At 39.6% G+C, this 27,102-nt stretch overlaps 1 protein-coding gene across 1 annotated transcript in view; it reads right to left on the reverse strand.

The window, feature by feature from the left end:
• The window catches only part of PITPNC1 (phosphatidylinositol transfer protein cytoplasmic 1), a 74,990-nt gene that overhangs the window by 14,268 nt on the left and 33,620 nt on the right, over nucleotides 1-27,102 (reverse strand). The window contains exons 2-6 of the mRNA XM_083874716.1: nucleotides 23,584-23,732; nucleotides 19,918-20,006; nucleotides 19,464-19,471; nucleotides 10,339-10,410; nucleotides 1,188-1,283 (exon numbers count right to left, since the gene is read on the reverse strand). Coding sequence (XP_083730842.1) covers nucleotides 1,188-1,283; nucleotides 10,339-10,410; nucleotides 19,464-19,471; nucleotides 19,918-20,006; nucleotides 23,584-23,732 — 414 coding nt within the window. The remainder of the gene's footprint in view (nucleotides 1-1,187; nucleotides 1,284-10,338; nucleotides 10,411-19,463; nucleotides 19,472-19,917; nucleotides 20,007-23,583; nucleotides 23,733-27,102) is intronic.

The following is a 27,102-nucleotide window of genomic DNA, read 5'->3' on the forward strand; positions in this document are numbered from 1 at the left end:
ATGCTGACCCTTTCCATTAGCAGCTCATTCCTAAGTGGAGCCAGAAGCCATGGAGCTCAGATAAGATGATGAGACCAATAAGCTGTTTCATGAGGTGTTATATAATTTTTGGTACTAAACAGATGGGTTTCATTCTCTAAGGAAAGTAATAAAATTACTTTTCATTCTACTGTAGGCTCAGTTTTGGTTTATGACCTGTACATAACATTCAAAATAGGATCTATATAAATGGAAGATAACAAGTACTTGACTTTTTTAGTCTGAAAATCACGTCTCCTATAGTATAGAAATATATTCCTTGGCAAGTCCTCACTTTCTATCCTAAAAATGATTATGTAGTCTCGTTTTAGATAGTTAAACAGCTGCCATACTCACTGCCAGCTATGAATATAGACTTGGCTTCAGAGGCAAATCATATCTCCAAAATTAAATGCGAACATACATCCGATCAGTCCTCTCTAGCTGCTTGTTGTGAACCATCATTTATCAACTCTGAGATTAAAACATTGAGACCTCATCTTCATTTGCATGGTGGCTGCTGATTTCAAACAGCGAATTGCATTGACCTAGAAGAAACACGCTCTTCAGAGATGTGCTCCATCAAATATACATGGGAGCAATTTCCCAGGGAGTTTTCAGAGTGACTCTGCCTGCTGCCATTGATGCTTTTTGGCAGATCTGCTGCAGTCTGCAGTGTGCTCCAGTCCCTCTTGGTCTTGTGTCATTGTTCCCTTCAAGCAATTGTGCACCAGCCTCTTGTCAGTGCAGCACAGCTGTCCTTGCTGGGCTTGGGCACTTTGGAGGACTCACTGATCAGGGTGAGATGCAAGCAAGGACAGCAGGGGTGTTTAAAAAGTGCTCAGATCTGCAAACTCGTCACTGAGCTTCATAATGCAAAGGAAAGGCCATTCCTAATTTGGAGTAATTCAGCTGAATATCAAAGGTCTGGCACAGGATGTGTTCTGATAAGGGTAGGAAAGCATTTCAAAGAATCATCTGCAAAAGAAAGCATTGGGCAATCTAGACAGAGAGGCTGCTGTCTGCTTCCCCTCTGACCAAATGCTCTTGAAATATAACTGACCAGCAAGATTTTATACAAAAATAAAACAGCTTTGATTCCTATCCAGGCTCTTCTAAAGCCTCTTACCTTCCCTTCCTCACCAGTTCACAGCCAAGTTGCCTCTTACCTCTGATTCCTTGTAATAGCGCTCAGGAATCTCATCGCTGGCAATATCAATGAAGCAGACTTCTCGCTCCAGATCTTTAGCCTCTTTGTCAAAAATCTGCAAGAGTTAAAGAAATTCAAGGCTGTTACAGAACAACACTCTCACAAAATCCACCTGGAATAACTGTTATAAGCAGTTTCAATGACTTGTGCAACACAATCTATTTTAGCTTGTGCCTTAACAGCTTTGTGTAAAATACTTGAGTTTTTGCAGGAACACAGTCACATTCTCCACCCTACTCATGTTCAGCGCTTCCTGCTCCCACTGCTGTACTTCCTTAGATTTTTTTGGAATGAGGACTTTGATTACAAACAGCAAAGACAACAATTTGGATTGGTTTTACTGTACTGTCCAATTTTTGTACTAGAGTCTGTCACTGTGTAAAAAAAACGACTCTCTGGACTTGAGGTGTTTTCACCCTCTAAGGACTACAGCAAATGTGCAGGTGTTTGCTGGGAACAGCCAGTCTGAGTTGTGGTTAAACTGAGAATCTAAATTTTGGTTCAACTGCCTCAGTGGAAGCTGCAAACTTCCCCAACCCATCCATGCACAGGCATTTCAATCCTTTAGGACCTTGTTTGGGACAGCAAGACTCCTGTTCTATGCAAGGCAAACAATGGAGATATTTTGAAAATCCAGGTCATTTGCAGCGGCAGCGCAGTATCCTTCTGTGCCTGTGTCCATAATTGAATTATTTAGGCATCTCAGTGACCCATGTGACTTACACTGTGTCTGCAATACATTTCCCTCATGATTCTGAGACTTGGAAACAGCGCCGAGCTAAAAGGCTACCATGAATTAGTGCCATGAAATTCAGGGAAGTTATGCATGCACTGTCAGGATCAGTAATAAGCTCACAATGTGCTTTTTCCTTTGGGGCACAATGTTCTATGGCTGACATTTCCAGGAAGCAAAAATATTTTTGTTTTCATTATTTTTCTTTTTTCTTTTTTTTTTTTTTTTAATAAATGTAGTGAATGCTCACTTGATTTAATTAAATTCTAGAGGAACAGTTAAAAATACAAAATGCCAATAACTCTTCAGTAAAAGAAATGCTGCTCCATTATTTCTGAAAGCATTGGGGCTGCCCATTTAGAGCATTCAAAAAGAGCAATGGACTCCAATGAACACAGGAACCAGCTGGTAGGAAGAACATTGCTCAGGAAATCATCTTTCAAACACAGGAAAAGCTGAAGTTTGACTCTACAATTGTAACTTGTCTTGATAGTGAATAAAACAGGCAGCACTGAACGCTCACTGAGCTGGATGTTCATACATCTAAAACTGCAGAAAAACTGAGAAACTCCAACCTGGTTTTATTTGTATTATTATCCTTCTCCAATCGTTGTTTTGCAAAAAATTATGTTGATTATTTGAACAAATTGGAACTGGGAAGTCCTTGTCCTGTAGTGTTCCTTCTCTGAATTGGGTACATTGATGTAAATAATTTCTGTGTTTATATATATAATATAGGTCACCTTTTATAAGCTTCCTCGCTTGCTTTTTTCCTAAACAAATTCAGAAATACAGAGCAGCCCCTGATGAAATCAGTTGAACTATTTCCGGAACAAGATGCATTTCACCATAATCTGTCTAAAATAATGGAAATTGCACTTAAATGGACATTTCCAGGTCAGCTGAGGCTTTGAATCTGTCCATGGTTTAGGTACAAGCCCCATAAATTCAAGCACATGCAAATCTCTGCCCATTTGCAAGGCCCTTAATGGAGATTATTACCCAGTATCTTATCCAAAGAAATGTGCCCTGCTCTGTCCCAGGCTTGATCCACATATTTCACCTCATATGAAAACTGTTCCAAATTCATTTTCTCTCTTTAAAATGCTGTGATGGGAGTGGGGATGACAGATGCCTTTGCCAATCTGTCAAAACCAGGAGGAATTTTCCAACCATTTCAGCGATGCCTTATTTGCTGCCGAGACTGTCTGTGACCATTTCCTTTATTCCAGAAGTTTGCTGAATGACATTCTCACTTCCCTTTGCCAGCAGAACTTGTTGTCTAATCATTTATGCTTCTCCCTTTCTCAGATTGTCCTCACAAGATTTGCAGCTAGAGATTTAATCTTCTCATTCTATCAGCACTCGAAAATAAGAAGTCATTAGAGAACAAGACTGATTTCTTTCTTAGCTCTAATTCTCTTATTGCCTCTCCTAGCCACAGAATCTTAGATTGCCTGAAACCCTGTAGGGAGGATGGGTTTATTGTAGTTGGGATCAAAGAGACTAAAAAAACCTAAAAAGTTTTAAAGGAAAAGATTAAAGGCCACAAAAAGGAGCATAAGGCTCCCAATCTGTGCAACTGTATTTGCAAATGTGCAGAAACTGAATGGTGAGAACAATCTGTATCCTTAAGAAGATGATGTAGAAAGACAGAATATTAAATATTATATTGGAAAGAACTGGACAGGCTTCACATTTGGAAGCCAAGTAATTAATTGAAATTAAAATACCCAAATGGAAAACAAAGAGCGACATTCAGGCTGTAGTGGCCTTTTTGCCATGGGATTTGGTTTTATTCTGAGGGGAGTAATGTGACAGCTTTTACACAAGAAACATTTACATACTTCCTAAGAGGAATGAAAACTCAGCACAAGTTAGACTACATCACCCACAGAATAACAGAAAGAGGGAGAAAGGTTTCAATTGGGTCTTTATGATTGTCAGTGGTTTCTTCTGGTGAAAATGAAAAACCAAAAAACCCCAAAACAACTAGAAAAATCCCCCATATCAACCAACCAACCAACCAAAGTCAAACCCAACCAATCAACCAACCAGAAACCAAAAGAAAAGTACACCCCCTGCCCCGCCCCCAGGCAGGTGATTCCAGAACCTCAAGAAAGACAGGTCATACAGGATACTGCAGAAATGTAAGTTCTGGTGAACTTAAATTTCGTTCCTTTGTTTCCCTCCTGCCCTATAAGGCCATGTCCTGGCACATCCTTTGTGAGTGACTTCCCTTCTGGTAGCCACAATCAGAACAGAAAGTCAGATTAGGATGTGATGGGAAATGTAATATCCTCTTTTCTACAAGCATTTTTTCCTATTTTTTTTTCTCTTGTACTATTTTTAGGCTAAGTTGCTGGCTTCGATTTTATTCAGATGTAGTTAATCTAAAATGTAACTTTTATGGCCAATCTCCACAGCTAACCTGGACTGGATTTAAACTGCATAAAGCCAGTTTCTGCTGAGTGCATTGATTCCATCCACACTGGCAAACTCCTCACTCCTCTGGACCACCAGGACTCTGAGGGTCACATCAGTGCCTCTGGCTTGGCTTTGTTTCATAATACATGATTCTCTCTTGTGATGTTTGTTTTCCATCTTCAAGAGAAAAGGAACCTTCCAAGGGATTACCAGCTGGAAAGGTGTTTGGCTCTGTCATTATTACAAAATGCTTTTTTTTTTCCAGCCTAAACATGAGGAGTTTGTAGTCAGAAGGCTGTAAAGAGACAGCTAATTCATGGAAGGGCTGTAATTGTGGTAAGGGCTGCAAGAACAATACTTTTCTCCCATTAGAAAAATGCAGAAAATATATTTTCCACCTCGAAATTCTCATCTCTGCAGATTGCCATGGCCAGAACCACTGGCTGCTCTCCAGGTTGTGTCACCTGCTCCACTGGAGCTCTCATTTTTCTGAAGGAAAATTCCGACTCAGAACTCAACCCGTGGAGTTTATTCAGTGTGTAACTTTTCAGTAAGTCATGCTCCAACCTCAGTCACTTCCAAATTCCCTCATTTCCTTTTGAGATTTATTCAGGGAGAGATTACAGGAATTGACCAATTTCAAAACGGTTCGTGGGATAAAACTATTTATGAGGACACTCATAATTGGGAGTAATTTTTCTGTGGAAAAAGATTGAATTTCTCTTTGAGAAGAGAAAATTTGGCTCCCTGAAGTGGCTGGGAATATCCCTGTGTGCCACAGGGTTGGAGGGGCAGTTACATATTTATCTGCAGCCTTGCTCCCTGCTCCTTTTGGTCTCCATGTCACGACTCCCCTATTATTCCATCTCTTATAAAATATCTCATTAAGATTTGTATTTTCTGGACAGTGGACTGGATTTTTATGTAATTATGTCAAAGTAGCTGTGCTTCCAAGACCGCAATAGCCTATCCATAATATTTGCTGGGATTAGTTTTTTTAAGTCCCATCTAGTTCAAGTGCCAGATTTACTGACTAACTTCAGTGGTTCATTTAGAAAAATCAAGAAGTAGAGGCACAACCATATCACTTGTTCACACTCTGTCAGTGTGGGCCTTGTCATATGTTCTGTGATAGCCATATGTGCTTGGGACATACGATCTGCAGTTCAACAAAGAGAGCTTTTCCCTCACGAGGAATTTCAGACTAACCTTTCCACTTGTTTGCCTTTATCTTTTCAGACTTCTTAGAGGGGGGGAAAAGCATCACAAAAATAATGATTTTTTTTCATTGCAAATGATGGGTTACTCAGTACCATCATACAGGAAAATCCAGGTACAAATAAAATCACCCTAAAGGTGTCCCTTTGCCATATTTTGAGTGATGCCCAGCAATCCTTTTGACAGTTTCCAGAATGAGTTCCTGTGGTGCAGTGAGGCTAAACCAGGGCACAGCTGAATCCCTTTCAGCTGAAATCAGTGTTTCATGGCAGTTGCCTTGAATAGTAAATTTACATTTAATTTCCATGTGCTATATTCAAGTTTGTTACAACCTAGTTCCACATTACTAAGATAGGAGACAAAAATAGAGAAAAAACCACCCTAAACTCAACCAAACTAGAAATGGATTTTCTTGTTAGCTGCCATACCTAAGATTTATTTTACTTTAGTTTCAGAATCAGGTTCCAGCTACTGAGCTTTCCAGAGAAAAATGCTATGCTACAAAGAACAAGGAGCTGGAAGTTTGACATACAGTGAATTTTCATTATTGACAACCTTCGAATTATTTGTCAAGCTGTACTTTTTTTTTTGCTTTCCCCAGACAGCATCAGATGGCAAAAAAATCACTGTCCAAATATCAGCAGCAATTAATTCTGTGACTAAAAACCAAACCAAAACAAACCAACAGAAATCAGTCAAACATAACGATCCTTGTGCAACAAATAGGAAAATTGAATGTCTCTGTGATTTAGTGATTTGCTTGAGCAGTGTCTGTACCTACTCTGCCTTTCCTGTACCTTCAGCTGCTTTGCAGACATTTTGCCCAGCAGCAGAGTGTGACACACAGGGACAGCCATGTGTGACATGGCTGGGCACTGATTACAGCAGCCACTCAGCCATATGGTGGGTCCCTGGAATCAACACAGCTGATTGTAATGCACAGTCGGTGCATTCCCCACGAAAAGGGAAAAAACCCCAAGGTGTGTGTCTGTAGTGCACACTGAAATAGTAAGAAAAAGAGTTAGGAGAGAAGTGAGAGCAAGACAACAGTTCGACTAAATTGGTCCTTTGTGACACAAATACTGCGCAGGCAATGGACTGTGGAAAGAAAATACCTGTCCAAATATAAGAAGAGCTTAAGGAAGTCTTGTCATGGAAAGCACACACCCAATTTACTGACACACAAGCAGTAACTCCCACCCTCTTGCCCGGATTTCTGTTGTTTCATTCAGTAGATACCTGTAAGAATTCTCTCGGATGTCCTTTATGTTTTTAATATTCAGAATATGGACTTTATCTATCTATATTCTAATTCCCAAAGTGCTGATTTTCCTTTGGGAGAAGGGTGTGATTACTGTGCCCTTTCACACTGGTCTGTGCCCACTGAGGCTGTTGGCTATAGGCACCTGCACTTCCCCCTGCCCAGCACTGCTCAATACCACCCTGACCAGTGGAAGCAGCTCAGGATACAAAGGGAACCAATGGACTCTACAGGTGCCACCTCCCATGTCATTCACATCTCACAAAACATTCTAATTTTTTAAAATTCCATTTTTAAATTTAAAATAAAAGTAAAATCAAGATAAATTTTCTCTTTAAGAAGTTGACTTCTAATTTAAAAGACCTGCAAGAGGAAACACTGACTGGTCTGACTCACTGGTCCAGTTTCTGACAGTGTTAATGAAGCTGTAAAGCTGCAAGGTAGCAGGGACAATATTTGATGTACTCACATGTTCATCCAGCACTAGCTCTGTTTTTCTAAGAATAGAGTTGCCATGGAACATCTACATGAGATACATCAAAATCAGCTGCTCTGAGCACTGAAATCACAGCTCAGTGGATTTATGGTTCTGCACTACTACACAAGGTTACCTAAATAAAGACAGTTATTGTCCATTGTTCTTTCTGTCAGTGTTTATATTTGTGCAAATCAACTGCAAACTTTTGATTGGGAGAAGAATGCTTTAGCACATTTAAAATAGCTTAAAATGATAATGAAGTCTAAGACATAAAAAAATCAGGTTCCAGAGCAGATGCCATCTTTCACTAGTATCACTACTATCTTCTATCATGCCAAATGGGAAGAAAAATCAGCAGGAACTTATCATCAAGATATATTGCAATAATTAGATAGAATTATACCAGACAACACAACATGTTAAATAAAATAATTCTAATAACATCCCAGGCTGCCAAATGACAGGAACTCAAGACCATTTATATTGCTTTCTTCCATGGATCAGTGGAATTAGTTGTAGCATCCTTATGTCTAAGGGTTGCTTTTCACAATCAATATCTACTTTATCAGATAGTATGGAAATGAAGAATAGATCAGAGGGCAAAGACTTCAAAAAACCTGGATGATCTAAAAAGATACATTGAGAAATAGCTGAGTTAAAATCAGATTTGTATTATTGCCCTCATTACTGTAGCATTAATATTCATTCAATCTATTTTGCATTACAACTGCAAAATTTATAGAAGTATTTTTTGGATTAATTATTTCTTCATCAGACAAGGCTGATAGTTGCAATGAAGGAAAATACAGTGTATCTGTGGAAATCTATAGGAATGGGTGCTATACTTCCTGTTGTTTTCCACCCAGACAAACAGTGACAGTTAATCTAAACTCATCTAACACAAAGGAGAAATGCACTTCGCAAATTCTTAAGGAAAGTTTAAGCCTGCCCATTGAGTAATGGAAATGAGGTTGACTCCTACTCCTGGTTCCAAAGTGTTTTGGATGAAGAGAAGCCTCTCCATGTTTAGGAACCTTCCAGCATTTCTGTGCTGTGCCAGTCATGCCTGTGGTCCCAGATAAAGGTCACGGGAGCACAAAACTGCAGATCTTCCACTGGTTTGTTGTGTCCACACCAGGGAACAGCACAGATCTCAGAATTACAAAATCAAGGAAATAAGGGCTGGAGTGCAACCCCCTAATTCAGCTGCTCTTTCTCCTCCTCAGTTCAAGTAGGGGTCAGTGAAATCTCTTAATCTAGGCAAACACTGGCTTAGTCTGTGACTCAGGTACTGCAATAAAAAAGGTAATATGATATTACTGCACTGGCAATCTGGTAAAAATGACATTGGAAGAGCTGGATTCAAGCAGAATAGAGTTTCTTTGATTTACATCACTGGAGTATCCCACCTCTATGCCACTTTCATCTGAATTCCCTGGCTGGATACTGTTCAGGGCTTGATTCACAGTATTTTAGCCACAAGCTGACACACTGAAAGAATTCACTCTGCTTAAACAGCTTCAGTTCTTCCTCTGCCAGACAGCAGCCCAGATCATGTCTGCTCACTGCTGACATTATAATGCACCAGAAAATTAGTCTGCACCTCCCAAAATCAAAGGTGTGGGCTTGCTCTGAATTAAAGTGCTGCCAAAAAGCAGAAGTGAACATTTAAAAGTGCATAAATTACACCATGTTCATCTAGCTGGTAATGTAATACACTTCTTTTTAACTCACTCACTGATCTGGCTTAGAGTAGCAGCTACTGTGAGTGGTTGGTATCTAGTGGTTAATAGATGATCCCTGTCATGTTCCCAGTGGGGAAGTGTCAGCATGCCAAAAGCATTATTCCAAATTCCACCTTGTTCTTGTACATGTAATTATTCTGCCATAAGCAGTGCAACAGCTGTCAGCCTCATGAACAGGCAGCCCCAGGGGGCTGAGGGAGATGTACCTTCCACCTGGAGAACAGAACACTTTCCTCTTACCAAGGCTGTTGGAGGGACACCCCAAAACACTGGAAGGCTGTGCTCAGACCCCTTAAAATATGCTTGACTGCCTTTTTCCTTCTCAAGAATGAGTTCAACCACCCCATCATTGGATCTCTGTTTTACAGATCTAATTTCCAGACTTTTAAACTTTATTTCATGCCTACAAGAAACTTCTTCCCATAAGTCTGCAGCCAATGCATATGAAAATAAACAGGGAGAGAAATATTTGTGTATGAACCCAAGGGTTCAATCTTTTTTTCAATGCAGGGCTCTATTGAGAGTTATTCCTTTTTTTTTTTTTTTTTTTTTTTTTTGCAAGATGTATGACTCTGCTTTGCTCCCTCTCTGCACAACCAAGTCTGACTGACCTCCTGCCTTCTGCTCCTGAGCCTCTCTGATAAGCAGCTGTTGGCTACTCACTCCCACCCTTCCTCTAAAGAAGTTTTACATAGTTGTCCTTCTCATCTGTAGGCTTTAACTCTGAAAATTTTTAACTTCGAGTAAGTGACTGCCAAAAGCATCACCTGAGTGCACAGCCATTGTTCCCGAAGCTGCTTATTGAGATCTCTCATCTCTGACCATTGTTTAGTTTCCTGTTTGTTCTTCCTGACACCTCCTTGGAATTCAACCTCCTTTATTCAGAGATAATAATGTGAAACACAGAAAGGGGAATACAAGCACACCACCAAAACCCCAGTCATCTTTTCTTTACTTTCCATAAGTGTTCATCACTGCTAAATTCACATATGTAAATGATGTTGTGCTTAGAGAAGGAACAAATAGAATAGAAGAGGCAGAAAGGAAGGTGTGTACACAGATCTTCCATCTGGTGGTACTTCAGATGTAACTCCTCTGCAGCTGCTCAAGACCAGGACAACCAGGACACCCAGGGAGGGGCAAAGGCCGATGGGGCCTTTTTCCCAAACTGAGAGACCTCCAGGCACCAGACACAGACTGTGGTTAACAAAGAGGATTAAATCAACATTTGCACAAGGTCATACTTACACTGTCGTTGCTTCCTTTGTTGTCCTCATATTTTGTCTCTATATGAATGGAGAATTTAGGCAAGAATGAACACTGCAACAAAAGAAAAATATGTTTAACACAAGAAAAACGCCTTGCTTCATCAGCTGATAGATTCAGTACATCCCTTCCGGTATCACCTTTCTTACTGTTTTTAGATTACGTCAAGAAAAAATGTTCACAGAATGTAAACTTGAAAGGTTTGATGATTCTGGAGGGATCCAGAGATTCTATCTAAAAGCTGAAAATTATAACGAAGATATAAATAAATCACTATAAGCAGTCTGGAATAATTAGATGCAACGGTTTTCTTGCTCTCCATGCCCAGGAGTATGAATGTCCTGAATGTCTTGCTAGAAATTCAATTCACTAAGATCTTGAGAGCAACTCAATATCCCTCATCATAGACCAGTCTATGCCTCATATAGAAAAACATATAAGGGCACTTCACCAGATGCAGGTCCCGACCAAACAGACAGCAATGCTTTCGTATGTGAGGGTGTTTTCTTAATTTTCAGTGAGAAATGAATTTTAACATAATTTCCTATTAATAAAATTAAGGTGGATTATGAGCCCCTGTGAAAATTCCTTTATACTAAATCCCCCCAAAAAATCTTTAGTTAATAATGCTATTTAAAAAAAATGCCAAAAAACCCAACCTACCAAAGTTTTTCTGTTAAAGATTAATATTCTGTGTTTACATAGGAATAAATTTATTTTTCTGAGGATTGCTTAGCTTCATTGGCATATGGAGACTAGAATTCGTAATACTAAGCAACACAACCCCATCATAATAAATATTTCAAATATATTTTATTTATCATTTCACACTTCTTTCAAAGCAAGTTTTCAGACAGGCAGATAGAGCAGCTGTCTACCCAGCTCTAGATGACACTAGTTCAGCGTCTTTCCTATTAGTCACTGAGGCTTTCCTTGCATTAACTGCCAGTTCCTTGTATGACGCATCACTAATCCCCTATGGCAAATGACTCTTTCATGGGCTGTACATCCAGCTTACACAATGAGGATGTTTGGATGCCTCTGCTGGTCCAAGTTCGGGCTTGAAAACATTCAGAGAGTTTTTCTAAGGGAGGGGCTGGTGTAAGGGAAAAGGGCATTTAGGAGGCCAGGTGTAGCGCAACAACTGAAATGAGAAAGCAGCTCCTTGGAGACTGCAGCAAGTACATCCCTCCTTCAATGGGTGTCACCCAACAAGTAAGTCATTGTTCAGTTTTCTGATCACAGGATATCCACTATCAATAAGCTCATCAAGAATCCATCCTTGTTGAAAAAACGAGTGAGACAGCTTCCTCAAAATAAGGTTCTGGTGCCATGGAAAGCAAAACCCCCTTCCTGCTGTTGATCTGAAAGCACATCTGCAGTTTCAGAGGGCGTTATGAATAAAGCCAAATGCCAGATTTCCCCTTTACCTTGGTATTAAAGAAATGCCTGCTATTTTCAATCACTGTCCAGAGGTTGCCAGCAATGAGCCAGGTCATGGCATCGAAATGTCACCACTCCATGGACTGAACGTGAGGCTGCATTGGGCTGCCTGTAGCAGCTCAGCAACACTGCTTGAGTCTAGTTGTTGATTCCTGTGACCCAGAATCTAAGATCTAATTAAAACAAGAGATCTTCTAACCTTGCATTTCAAAAAGAAGCATAAAGGAAAGACCAAGGATCCTTAGAACAGCATAGAAGAATGGTCCCATTTACCTCAAGCCACCTCATTAGAGAGCCACTTTCTGTAAAGCCACCCACAGGCAGCCTCCCTCTGTGTTGAGTATGAAGGAGAGAACAGTAACAACCTAATTTGAGATTATAATGGTAACATGGGCTTACCCCAAATGAAAATTCAAATTCACCAGAAAGTCCTCCACCGCAAAAATCTGTCTCAGAAACTCAACTGGCTGGCAACCACTGCTCCAGCAGCTGTGGGGGGTCTTGCTGCCTTACAGGAACACTTAGCAGGGTCCAGATTTTTGAACATTTCACAGAATGTGTCTCATGATTCATCAGCTGCACTCTGACTAATTGGCAGAGGGCTCTGGCAGAACCAGAAAACTGTTTATGCATCATTCAAAAGACTATTATTCATCGTGCAAAAAGTTGGGGTTTTTTCCCCTCAAGTGGCCACGTATTAACTGGGGATTAAAATTGTTATGCAACAGTCAGAATCAAACTGGAGAGTGAATAGTAGGTAATAAACCTTTTCTTCTAAGCACCACTCCCTTTCTGCTCTGCCTCCTCTGGGGCCCGTGTTCTTCCAGCACTGACCTGGAGACAATCGATCCTGAGCACACACAGGAATGCACAGGGCACTGCTTCCAGCCCTCCATTTCACTACCTCTACAGCTTGCAAGGCTCCTCTTGGGAATGAAATAGTGGCAAATTCAATCTTTAACTTGAAATTAAAGTTCAGTTCTACAGAATAATTCAAAATCTTCAATCACAGTGTCTTTAATGATAATGTGTCTTTGTGTAAAGCTCTCAAAGGAGGCGTCTTAGGTATTGTCAGCTCCAGATTTTTTAGACATCTTATAAACTCCTTTAAAAATTGTTATGCCCCCAGCACACCTGTGACACTAAAAAACAAGTAAAGGGAATATTCAGGGATTTTTGTTTGTTTTCCTAACTTTCCATATTTGGCACCTCAATTTTGGAAGAACCAGGAGAGTTTTAAGGCTCAAGAGAGCGCCCAGTGCAATAACAGGAATGTACACCAGTAATTACCAGCCGTGAGCAGGGGTATTTCCACCTTCGAATGAAGGGAATGAAAGCAGCATATGGAAAGCACAGCTCGCAGTTGCGTTTGCAATTCCCTACATATAACCTCTTGAAAAACGAAAGGCCTATTTTTAGCATGATGATTGATTAGCGTTGCCATAGCAATAAGCAACACTTACAAGAACAGGGTAGAACCGAAGTGTGCCAAAACACTTGCCAAAGTCTTAAAGAGACAGTCAAACACATGCGGGGATGTGACAGTCATTTAATGGAGAGGGCTGTCAAATTAACCTTTGTGTAGTAATTACACCTGAGGTGGCTGTGGGAATTACTGGAGTTGTCAGCAAATATGTTGGTCTGAGAGAGGTTGCTTCATCCTCTGGAACCTGCTTTGTGTGAGTGATGCCAGTTCATCAATACTGTTGCAGCTGCTTTCATTTTCCATGTGGTTTCTGCCTGCAAAATGTTCAAAGACCTGCTAGAGACCTCATCCTTGCTCTTCACCTTTCTTGCTCCTTGTGAATATTAATCCACAATCCTTAGCAGTTATTTCTGTACAGTAAAAATTAATCCCACTTTTTTTTTTTTTTTTTTTTTTTTTTTAAGCCGCAGAAGCATATTTCCCCTAAATCTTAACATAAAAGCCCAGCAAGGCAGACATTTTATGTAAATGTTCTCTCTCATCATCCACCACTTCTCAGACTGATGATTTTTCATATGGTCACATATGCATTATTTTGACAATACAGGTGGAACTGGATTCTTTAGAGAGCAATCTCCACGGAGCCTACAGACAAAGAACACAGTGACTGCTACAATGAGGTGACAGTGTTCAAGCAAATGAAATTTTTTCCACAGGGTAACTTATATGTATCGCATCCTTTAAATTCAAATTTTTGGGGCACTATTTTGGTATTCAGGGGGTAGCAACTCAGGGGGTATTGAAGATCAAATTGAAGAAAAATGGAGTCCAAATTTTGCTGTAAGTGACAAAGGGGATGTGGGACTGTAGGGTGATGGAAGGTGGAATCATTCAATGTTTTTTTGAAAATGGACAATGGGGAGTTATTGACTTCTCTCAGATTGCTCCAGACAGTTCTGCACGTGAACCCCCAGAGCTGCTGTGTGGTCAGGTCACCTAGGCACAAACCAGCATCAATCAAGGTGACAAGGCTGGAAGAGAATAGACGGAAAGGGCTGGGCAGGGTGATGGCATTTGGAAGATGTGACTCAGTGAGAGGGAGGAGAATTTGAAAACCAAGATAAGCACAGGAAGGTGGCAAACAGCAAACAAAAGTGCTGTTGAATGGAAAGGAAAAGAACAATGCAAAAAAAGGGCTTGAAAACAAACAAGGGAGCAAAACTCTCATAAACAAGCCTAGAAAGAAAACCACTGTTTGTATTGTATACAATAACCTGGAGATGGAACGATGACTAACAAGTTGTCTCCAACCGCTATAAAACTCTTATCTCTGGCTTTGCCTTCCCTTAGGATCTCTTTCTTTGATACATGGGAACAGTAAACTGCTTATTGAAGAAGAAAGAAAGTGAAAAGCAGCGTGCACAAGTGGAAATGACAGTCCCATCCATCAGAGAGGGGGCTGGATTGCTCTGGAATAAGCCAGTGCTGGAAGAAGGGGGAATTCTCCCAAGCAGTTTGAATTACTTGTTTCAATGGGATTAAACTATTAAATGAGAATACAGGTTTGCAGCTCTCTGAAAAATGCATTATTTTTTTCTTATAGACACTACAGAGGTCCTTCCTTTTGCTAGAACCTCTAAGGGAAATAAATCTGTTTTTTCCCAGGACAATGGCACCAGCGAGCCTGTTTTCTGAGTTGGGAGGGTAAGATGGGAGGATGCGGGTAGTAACTTTGTATTAAATCTAATCCTGCAGTACAGATTCTGCTGCATTTTTGATGCAGACTCTTCAAATCCTCAAACTGCAGAAAAGTTTCAGCACTGAAGAGTGAGGGGTTAGATCCAAATTTCAAGGGCTGGTAATCCGATCAAGAGAACACAGGAAAAAACTCTACAGCAATGTTTATCTGAAACAACTGTTTTCCTTCTCAAGTCATGTCATTATAAAAATAACAATACAAAAACATTCCTCCCAGATAATTTACTTCATGGATAAACCAGCAGCTAAGTGAAGCACAAACCATGCCTGTTCTCAAAAGTAATCAGAAACCAGCAGGTCAGTAATGGACCATTTAGCAACTCTCACTCTGGGGCCTTGACACATACCAGATGACATAATTTTATTTTCCTCAGTCATTTGCTGTAGAAGAATAAATGTCATTATGATAAATCATCAAAGGAGTGGTTGTCTCCTGCTTTCTGTTCCATAACTGTTTTTAATAAATATTCTGGATTTATATTCTATTAATAAGTTAATTTGAGACATTGGCATGTTGAAGGAATGCTGCTCCTCCTTGTACAAAGCAAACAATGCCATTTTACTATTTGCTTTGTCTATATAATTGTGAAATTAAAAATTGTCCGTAAATTATGGAAAAAAAAATATCCAGCTGTTTTTAAATTTCAGCCCCAGAATTGAAATATTGCTAACAATACCAAAACCATTCAGGTCAGGTGGCAAAGCTATTTGAACTGATACCTGGTAAACACTTGAACTGCACCTTCAAACGCAGAAGAGTTCGCTTAAATTCTCTTTGTATTTTTCCTAACCACTTTCTACTCCAGCTTGAGAGCTAAACTTTGGCTCATTTTCAGTGTACTTCAATCACACGAGGATTTTGTACTATGGTTTAGTCACCAAACATTCGTGATCTGATTATTTGTTTGCTTGAGGCTCCTTTCTTTTTTGTCCAGAATCTCCACTGTCACTTGAGCAGGTTGAATGGATATTTGCTCTGTGCTGTTTATTTTTTAACAATATCCCAATGCAGGTAAAGAAACTTAGTTCTATGCAATTCTTTTTTGTTGGTTTGCAATAGACACAAGTTTGCTCTCTAGTTAATTATTTCTAATCTTGCTGGGCAACCTCAGAAATAAAAATAGCAAAGCCTCCTAAAAGTTCAGTTGTTCTTGCCACTGTGAGCAGCATAAATATTTTCCACTAAAGATACATATTTGCAAAGGCTGTGATAAGCTGGCACACAAGGGGTTGTTGAGAGCTGCAAGGCACCTTGTCTCCATCCTCCAAGAGAAAAAGGCCCCAGCCCCTGACCAGCAAAGGAGTTCTTTCCAAAGGCAGCAGCTAAGAGCACCCATTCTCCAGGAGCAGGTGTAGCTGGGTAGGAGGTACCTGACCATGCCAAAGTCCAGGAATTGCTTATGGAGTGGAATCAACTGGAGTTACTCCCATAGGACTCCCTTTCTGATGCATCCTAAATATGGTATCTCAGGTTTATTATCTTAAGAGCAACCTAATTGCAATATAAATGGATCTTTAGATAAAACCTAAACATGTATTTTAGCATGATATCTTGTCAGGTTTCTGAAGACAAGATCAAAACCAAAGCAGTGCCAGTGTTTAACTTGAAGACACTTTTGCACATACAGCTCTGATGTAACACCCCAACCACGAAAACTTTGAACTTTACAGGAATATCTTATTCCCGAAATAGCACCCCCAAATCTGGATCACTTCCTTTGGCTTCAGCTTTGACAGTATTTTTTGACATCCTCCTCCTTCTCAATATCAGCAGGAAGCTTTCAAGGATTAGCTCCAGCTCTTGATGCAGCACTTCTTGGGACAGTCCGCATGTGTCATCTTCCAGAGAGGAAATCTTTTGTACAGCAGCTTTAATGAGGTGCGTTTGCAAATACTCTCCTGATATGATCCTGCAGCACAAATCACACCCCACAAAAGCATCACTTGTGCAATAGTTCTGTTCAACTCATTACCCCAAGTGTGTTGGTTGCTTTACATGCTGTTAATATGGTTGTCAATATACCCAGTAGCAGACCTGGTGTTTGCTGTCAAATTTAGGGGGTTGCTGTGTAACAAATGCCATTACTTAAAGCAGATGCCACCATAACTGGATCCAGATTACAGAGGACTAACATCATGACAGTATAATTTCCATTCCTGTTCTCATGCACCCAATAGCTTTTGGCTTTTTATACAACCATGGCACAGAACAATATTCTGAAAATTATTTTTCAATGCCTGATGAGCATTTTTCTTAGATGTCCTAATTTCATGTCTTGAAGGAAGTCATATTTATGAATTCCATAATATTCACAGGAGAACCAGATTGATGAAATTATTCCATCCTGCATTTCTGAATGTCAGAATATGAGCTTGAATGCAATTTCTCAACAGCCTTCATATTTTACTACTGAAAAACCTTCAGACTGTCAGTAAGGTTCAGTCTGCAGTTCACATCCTCTTCCAAATCACTAACACACACTGAAATAACATGCTGAGCCTTTAAGGTCCTTCTCTTTATTTAGAGTGGAGCTTGCAAGGTTAATAAGGTGTGAGCATACCACAGAGCAGTATGTACTTGATAAGATTATGCTTTATTTATCCAATTATTTGCCAGCCTTTCGAATGTGTTTTCCTTGAAATGAGGCTCAATATAAATCTCACCATGTCCCACAGACCTTTCAGAGAGAATTTATGATCTTTAAGAAAAGGCTTTCCAAGCTATCTTACATATTTTGGGCAATGTCTGTGGGCTTATTCTTTCTTTCAGAATTCTCTAATGAATACGGAAGATCAAATTTAGAGAAACATTCCAGACAAGGATAGCAATTATTCCCAGTGGTATGTTTAACATTTTTGTTCTAGATTCAACAATCTGAGGCAAAGTCACTGTCTCTGTTTTCCATGAAGATAAATTCATAGCCTATCAGCTCCATTAATACATATTTCAGATTTCTGTCTGAAGTACAGTTTCCCTGATCTCTTCACAGTATTTCTAGTTCTGTTTCCTTGCACCATGGTGAGTAATTAGTCCCCAGCTCCCCTAGGCAGTTACACTGTCACTCAGTGATTGCTTTGCCTAACTTCTACATTTCTGGACTGATTTAATTTTTCTTTACATGTCTCTTCAACGCTTCAATCACTTCTGCTGATGCTCTGGAACATTCCTGCAGCTGTACCTTCCTCCAATCTACACCAGGTGTTGTTCCACCAGATTAGTCAGAGATCACCTCCTGATTCAGAGTCTCTGGGTACAGCACTGCTGTTTGGTTTTAATAATGCATTGCATTTCAAATTTAGATACATATTTCTGTCTGACACCACCCTTTGCATCATCCCCACTTGTCTATTTCAGTTAAAGAAAAATCACATTAAAAGATTCAAATTTACTTTCAGTTAAAATAAAGATTTACCATGGAGAGATATTAGTGCAACACAGCAAATGTCAACTCCCCAGCCTAAAACTAAACGTGCTATCAAAGGTAAACCTAAATTAATATGAACTGTGACACACTCTACTGAAAGTTTCCTCTGGTAAAACCAGCTGAGAATCGGTCCCTCATCACTAGAGTCCATTCTGGGTTTCCTCTGACAATCAAATTAATATTTCAAGAACCTGCAGCACATATTGAAAAGCACAGTTTGTTGCTTTGGGTTTTCAAACCTGGCCATCACAGTTTCAACTCCTGGTCTCCAGCTTTCAGATCTGAACCTTTAAATCCCTTTGTTTGTTTTTTTTCTTTTTATTACACCAAAACCTTTCTTTTCTCTTTTTGCTTTATGAGCTTTTAAAAAAATCTGCACAAACATTTTGAGCATTGCAGAATTAAGAGAGACATCTGCATTATGTTTTACCTGCAGTCAGAAGTTCAAGCTAAATCAAAGCAGGAGTTTCCGAAAGGTCCCTTCACCTACAACCTCCTCACCATCTTCTCCCTACCTTCCAAAGGCTGCTGGAAACTTATTGTTATTATTGAAGCCAGCACGTTAAAACAATTTGTCTCATGATTTATGTGCTATATTTTGCCTTAGCTCTGCGAGAGGGAATAGTTGATTTTTCTGGGCACTGTGCCCAGATTATCTTTAATTTTGTCTACAGATTGTACAGTTTCCCAGATACTATACCAGAGATGAGCGTTTTATAAGTTAATAAAACAATAAATAAAATCTGTTCTCATGTCTCCATGTAACAACTGGAACCTTAAAAGCCTCACCCTTTTTTATAGAAGCTTCTCTTTCTTACAGTCAGTAAGTAAAAAGTATCAAATTATTTTGAAGTGATAAAGAAAAGTAATTTATAGGATTCCCTTAGAATGACTTCAAATTTCCCTTTAAATTGCATAAACAAATAACTAAAATAGGGTTTCACTACTGAATGCATTATGGATAAGTTATATTAAGAAGGAATCAGATGGGAATCCCCTACTATATTTTATATAATTTTTCTATTTTAAGAATAAAAAGAGGAAGAAAAACTTACTGTGTATTCTGGTTTCCAATCGTCCAATTGTAAAAAAAAAAGAAAAAAGAGGGAAAAGAAAAAACAAAAGAAATGTGAAATAAAACTATGCAAGATTCTTACAGTAAACACACATTAACAATATAAATGATTGTGTCAGATAGTCTACAGATTTATTTTTGACTAAAGTCTCAGGGACAGTAAAGGACACGAGTCAGACAGGATCCAAGCACCTGATGTTTTATTTGCAAGCAAGAAATTGCATAGATACAACACTCCAGTTTTTACCTATCCTTAGCCTATAATCTTCATTTCCTGATACCAGTAAATATAAGGTGAAAAAATATATGCAGTCCAACAGGAGCTGTTAAAGAGACTTGGTGCTTGTAGTTTAATATATAACTTGGAGCTTCCAAAGATAAACTAAACTGTCCCCAAACCACAAAGCAGTAATCATTTCTGCCACATTCCTTACCTGTGATTGTGTAAGGATAATAATTCCAGGCCTTCTCTGTAACGTAAAATATTTTGGGAACAACTGCTCTAGCCCAGCTAGGCAGTTTGCTGAAAAGTAAAAAGAAAATATAAAATTAGAATATATTATGACATGTATATTGTAGAAATAAATATACTTCCAAATGTGCCCATCATTTTTGAGGTGTTTGGGAGATACAGCAACACCCAGACTCCTCAGGAGTATTTTCATTTTCTGCCTCACCTGTGCTCCCCTTACAGAGGGAGCAGATGGTGCCAACCTTTGAGTGGGCTGAAGTGAGGCTGCTCATTTTGGGAACCTTTGGTCAGCCTCAACAGGTGAGGCCAGTCAAGGCGTAAGGGTGGCACCACAGGGAGGTGTGCTCAGCCACAGGGAGGCACTCTATAACCAGAGCTCAGGAGGAAATGTGGGATTTCAGTCCACTTCCATCCCCAATCCATTATTTCTTCTTACAGATTCTTTTTTCTTCCTCCATATTCTCTGCCAGCACTGAAAGCCTCAAGCTCAGCTCACCTGGCACGCAGCTGTTCCCACTCTACCAACACCAACCCCTGAGTAGGAAGATTTTATATTAAAATTAACAGATCACTCAAAACACCTCGTGAGGCTGGTAGGCAGCATTAGTCTCATTTTGCTGATGGGAAAAGTAAATAACAAAAGTGAAGAGAATCAATGGAACTGAAGTTACAGGTCAAAGCTCATGCTGTCAAGAGAACTCACCAGTGCAGTGGTACAAAGGCAGCAGAATCAGAAATCTAAGACATAGATACACCATTTGAATGAATCATTAAAGGGTAATTGAATAATACTATGGAAGGGGGGCAGCAGGTTTTTGCCAAGGTTCTTGGGTCTCTCATTTCCAGCATTCTGGCCACAGAGGATACAAAAATTGATGAATAAAGAAACATTTAAAAAGGCAAGTTCATTGTAATTCATCTTTCAACCCTCTCTTAATGACTTTGGTTATAAACACTGAGGCTGCCAGGAACAAAGATGCAGAACTAGTTATTCCAAGGACAGCAGACCTTGGACACCACAAATATCCCTGTACTTGGGGGACTCAGTACAAATGGTGTTGGTCTGGCAAAGCATTGAGCAGAGCACCCAGGCCAAGCCTGGATCTGTACTGAACTGCAAGAGATGCTTCCAAACCTCAATTTCCCGAGTGTAAATGTTTGAAATAGCTCTGTTTAGATAACTGTGTGCAGAAAGTAAATTAACTTTCAATATTAGCAAACTTCTGAAGAAAATACATTTGGGATCATTAAGGCTTATTTAACCATGATCTGGCTACATATAAATATTTTATTTGTCCAGAGGCAAAATGCAGACGTTAGTACATTATCTACAGATTCAAAGCCAAGTGCATTGACTTTTGCTCTTTGATGACATTGCTCAAAACTGGATTCTTTTCTTTACATAAACCTTGTGTACAGACTTTTAAGCAGCATTTTACATCCTGCATCATAGACTTCCCTGTATCAGATCTTCTTGGTTTTTTGTCAGCCTCTGTCAGTGTTTTTATGACTGCTTCCCTTACCCCTGCTAAACTTTACTTTGATGCCTAAATTATAAATACCAGAGGATGCAGACTTTCAGCTTCTGAAAACATTACTCCAGCAGGAGACAAGAGGCAATAAACAATTATGATTTGCACTTTTTTGGTTATTGTTGTTTTTAGCATATTTGCCCCTCTACCTATCTTCACCAGTACAGCACATCCAAAAAAAAAAAAAAAAAAACCAAAAAAACCCACAACTTTCTGAGCACAACACAAATTATACTCAGAATTGCTAGCAAGTCCCAGTCACAGACATACATGAATTCTTCCAAGGTCCACTCAAAGAGAAGATAATATCTCTATTTCAGCAGCAATGAGGATCACATTAGCTTTTTTTTCCTTTTCCTTATTTCCTTATTTCTCCTCCATCCAGATGACGTTCAGTCTCAAATTTCTTTAAGACATACCAGTTCAGATCATAATAGAGCAAAGCAAAGTTTGTTAGGGCAGTGGACCCAGGAAGAAGACAAGCTGAGGAAGAGAACTGTGCTGGTGGAAGTCGTGCTCCTCAGCAAGGCAGGCAGAGGAGACGTTTCCAGCACATCCTACGTGGAAGCAGGTCTCCTTGAATGAAATCTCCAGAGATATCCTGGCCTCCCAGCAAATCCACACTGGCCTGAAAACCTCCTGATCCTTTCACAAAGTACTGCAACAGTACTGCAATATCTGGTGGCACTGTGACACCACACCAAGATTGAAATAGCAAATCTGGTGACGGAGGATTCAGAACTATCATTAAACTTGGTGAACCTGACTTCAAACATCCATCACAGCTTCAGACAACTGTCCTGAGTTGTTGTAGGCACAAAAATCTGCTTTGGCAATGTTTGTACCCATCTCTGGCTGAGAAATCCAGTGTTCCATTGCCTGCACTACCAGGATTCATGTGCTTCCCAAGTCTGGTTTGTACATGGCTTCCAGGTTCTTGTGGTCATTCTGAATTGCCCTGAAGTGGCAATTCCAAATATCCTCTTCAGTGCTTAAAGCTTTATTTTTAACATGCAGGAAAGAAATACCCAGAAACATTTTTTTAAAAACCTACAACTTGTGGGAGCTGTACAATGGGAACACATTTATTGATTTTTCCCATGTCTTGTGTCTAGCCTGTGAGAGAACACTTAAAATCACAATAATATTAAATGTTGGCAAGATACATATTATTGAACTTGTGTGTGTGTGTGACACCACTGGTGATACAATTTGGCCTGAATTAAGGTCAGATATCTCAGGTTTGCAGAGCAGGAGGAACTTGCAGTGTAGAAGCAATAGCTTCAGTGTTTGTATGCCCACTCCAAAATGCTGCAGAGCATAAATTTAATAAAATGAAACAAGCTCAGGGGAAAAGAAGAAGTTCAGAAAAAGCAGTGGTATTCAATTAAATCAGTAGTAGTAAAAATGGGAACAGATTGTGCAATATATCTCATATTGCAGAAATATATATAGCTAAACATCTCCAGCCTCTGAGTGTGGAGACATTGATCCTCAGAAGTATCATTTCAGCATAGGAAGGCAAACACTTCACTCTAAGAAATGATGGAACTTCAGGGAGAAAACCCCCAAATTGTCCACCATGTCTTTAAGCCTAATGGTCCAGAAGACTGACATTGTACAATGGTCATTCATAATGTCAATTAACTTTGCTGAGACAAAATGCAGTCAGCAAAAATGCTTTGTGACATGATTCTGAGATGAGAGAAACTTAAATATTTTTAATAGTTCAGTTTTGTTTTTCTTGGAGGGTGGGACTTTGCTGGTTTTGTTGTTCAGTTTTTTGGCTTCGTCTTCCCAATGATTTTGGAAAACAAAATGACAAACGATTAAATGTAAAAGAAAACAAATTTCTGATTTTTCAATACATCCTTAACTCCAAGATATAATTCCTTCTCATGGAGAAGATGCTCTAGAAGGAAGAACAGCTACTCTCTCTATTTCAAACCAGTGATCTATCCCACCTCCCCATGGCTACCAGGAAGCATCGTGTATTCATGGGAACATCTTCCTTTGAAACAGAAAGGCTGTTGCCTGCATTCTTTGCAAATTTCTCTTACAGTCCATGCTGGGAGAAGCAGTTTTACTGCACTTGCCTGTTGAGATAGACACGTTTTTCTGTTAGCTGACCATTGCCATGGTTGGGATCTTCATAGGGTTCATTCTGCACCACTTCCACACCCTCCCCTCGGTCACTCTGCTCATGGCTGTGCTTGCTGATCATGTACAGCTGTCCAATTCTGTACTGCAAGGCAAAACCAAGAACAAAGTCTATTAATTTCATGTTACACATGTATTCAAAAGCCAATCTTAGTCAATGATATACTGCTATGTGTAAATAAAAGGTAGTTTGAAGGTTGAAAACCAGTATTTTTGAGCTCTTCCCATCACCTTATGAAGTCCATGCTGTCACTTGTGGAAAAAATAACAAAACCTGTGTGCATACAAATGTAAAGAATTAGGCCAGTTATCTATTATTAGACTTTGTATTTGTAAGTGTATCAGTTAAGAATAAGTAAACAATTAATTTAGTGCTTCCACATGCTGAAATGTAAAGGGACTTCAGCCAGCAGGTGAACTCCAAAAGTTCTGTGGGACACAGGATTCTCCTGCCCTGCCAACACAATGAAGTCCTGCAATAAGATTTGGGGTAACTATGGCTGGTCCACAGAGACACAAGCACCAACTCTTAAGAAAAACACATGTAGGGTCCAAGTCCTTTGAAAAAACAAGTTTGAGTGACTTGACAATATTATTAAAATACATTTAAGCACTTTAACGATCATTTTTCTATAGACTCCCAAGTAACTTAGGAAGCCAAACACAGTGAGGGTTGGCCTAACTTTGCTATCATGGGACAATAAATTGGTGCACTTGATTTTTTCCTCACTATGTCTCGTATCTACATCAGGGGTTTTGCCTCCAAAGAAATCTAACAAAAATACATCCCTGAACTTTCATTAACAAAGATTTTAGAATAAAGTTGTACTTTCCCAATCATTTTCTGGTCTGAAATTTTATTCTCAAGTCCTTTGCACACTCTTGAACATACCAGGGTTCTTCCAACAAACTGTCTTTGGACCTACCCAGTTTTCTTGATTGGATCCCTCTCTCCCCCAGAGCAATTTGTTTAGGCATAGACATGCTAATCACTTCAACCACATCAATCCCCCTTCAAATACAAAGAACAACCTGTTAATTTAGAGAATGGCTGAGCTACCACACAAGCTGCCAAGTACTAGCTCAGCATAAGCAAACAAAGCATTGTGACAGTCTGACCTCAGAAAACTCTATGAGATTCTTGTGGTTATTGCATATTATAAACAGCAATCCCATCACATACTTTAAAAAGCCCAAATCAAAAGAGCAATTAGCTCAGGAAAAACCCCCAACCATCACAAACCTTATTAGCAACAGGCAACAAGTCAGTCTTACTCAACTGAATAGGAGGATGGAGGGCACCCTGTATTAGTTCCTCAATTTGACATAATCCCAATTTATTCCCCTACAGCAACCAGGCCACAAGAAGGTAAGAAATTTGGAGCTGCATCTTGATTTGAGAGAGTAAGTCCTAACATTGTTTTACTTGCTAATCCACTTCTCTACCTTTGTCTCTACTGAATCCTTTTTCTTACCTCATCATATTTGAATATTTGGTCCTAATCTCAAAGGCTCTGAAGAGCTGCATACCTCACACATAGCTTTTAACTAGATCCATGACAAATTGTCTTCTCTTTTGCTCTAACAAAAATGAATGCATTGGTGCACAGTGAAGGCAAAGTTTGTAGTACATTTGATTTGATCAATTAGTACAGTTTGAAAAAGAGTGACTTTCAGGCACACAAAGCTGTTCTTCAGGTCTGAAATCAAAGCAACACACTTTAAAGCTGAACACAAGTTGAGAAAAAATGTTTTGCCTTTAATTAGATATGTATCAATTAGACCACCTGGGAGCACAAACTTCCTGCCTTTGGAGTGATAAGGATGGCAGAAAAGAGGAAAGGTGATAAGGTCCTTATAGTCTAATGGACAAGAAGAGGTCAGTAATTTGTATCCTGTGGAATATGAAAAGGTTAGATGAGGAGTAGAGAGAGGAATTACAGTTTGACATAAAGTCAATATTTTGATTATGATCTCTATTGGGGTTTTTGTTATCCCATAAAGTTATGAATTTTAGTTGCCATGGACACCTCTGGAAAGTGTTTCATAATTGCACATATCAATTTCCTGCGTCCACATAGCCCTTTGCAATTTTGCTCTCAGTTTTAATGGTCAAATACAAACACCTTGGTTTCTGTTAGAAATGTTGGCACAGGAATATCAAGATGAATGTACTTTGACACTGACAACAAACTGTGGGACTGTACTGACGCCTTCATTTGCTCCAGCATCATGAACCAGAGGTACCCCCACAACACCACATTCTGTTAACAGAGGTTGTTGTTCTTTCACGGACCGCCCCCACCATAAAACCCTTGTAAGGTATCAAATCCCAAAGACTGTAAATGAATCTGAGTAGAAGTTTAAGGGGGCTAAGCCTTGTGCCCCCTGCACTCTGCAGATGAGGGTCAGTGCTGTCAAACAGCAACTGCTTTCCAGATGCTGCACAGTCAGTGCTTAAAGGAAGGTTCTCTCCTCTGCTGAGGCTCAAAATCACACATGTTCCAGTCATACCCACGATCTCACAGAAGGTGTCCCAGGCAGCTCAGCATGGTGCCTTCCATTTGGAAGATGCTGAAGGGAACAGAAGGCACCACTGCTGGACAGCTCTCCTGCAGGAACCCCACAGCTCCTCGCCTTCTGCAGGAGATGACTTCCCGTAGCTATGGATCTGACACCAGCCCAGTAGAAATATCCACCTTCAAAGCCAGCCTGGATGGGGCCCTGAGCAGCCTGGTCCAGGAGTGACATCCCTGCCCGCAGCAGGGCTTGGAACAAGATGAGCTTTGAGCTCCCTTCCAACCCAGCCCATTCTATGACCTTCCATAACTACTCAAGTGGCTGGGCAGTCCTGCTGGAAGGCAGCTGCATTCTGCAAAAGAAACATATTTGTACCTGTACTTTAAAGTAGCTAACTTAGCTCTTTTGTGTGCTATTTGTTTGTTTCTATCTGCTCTACAAAATGTTAAAATCGTTCTAGAGCAGAATGGAAAATGTTAATTTCCAAAATAATAGTACTTTACTAAATCAAAGAGTGCACAACTATTATTTTAGATAAAATAGCATTTTTTCAAGTGTATGTTTCTATTTACATGAATAAAATCCAAGGCAAATGTGTGTCTTTTAGAACTTGCTGGATTTTAAATGCCTGAATAAAAAGTCACAGCTTTTTCTTAACTCCTATGGATATTGTGGAGAAATAGCACTTAAGAATCATTTAACAACAGTAAGTGATACACATTATTCCTGCAAGTGTAAACTGATATGCCACTACTATTTATGTTGCTCTATCACAATCTGAATTTCTGTGCTCTTAGCTGTAAGATAATTTTCCAAGGCCATCTACTGTTTCAAGGGATTCAGCAAAATTTCACACAATGGCACCTGATACGAATTTGGATTTGGAGCAAAACTCTTTGCAAATTGTTCAGTTTAATAGGGGAAAACTTATTCAA

Source organism: Zosterops lateralis (genome assembly GCF_965231275.1).
Source record: "Zosterops lateralis genome assembly, chromosome: 18".
Classification (NCBI taxonomy): Eukaryota; Metazoa; Chordata; class Aves; order Passeriformes; family Zosteropidae; genus Zosterops; species Zosterops lateralis.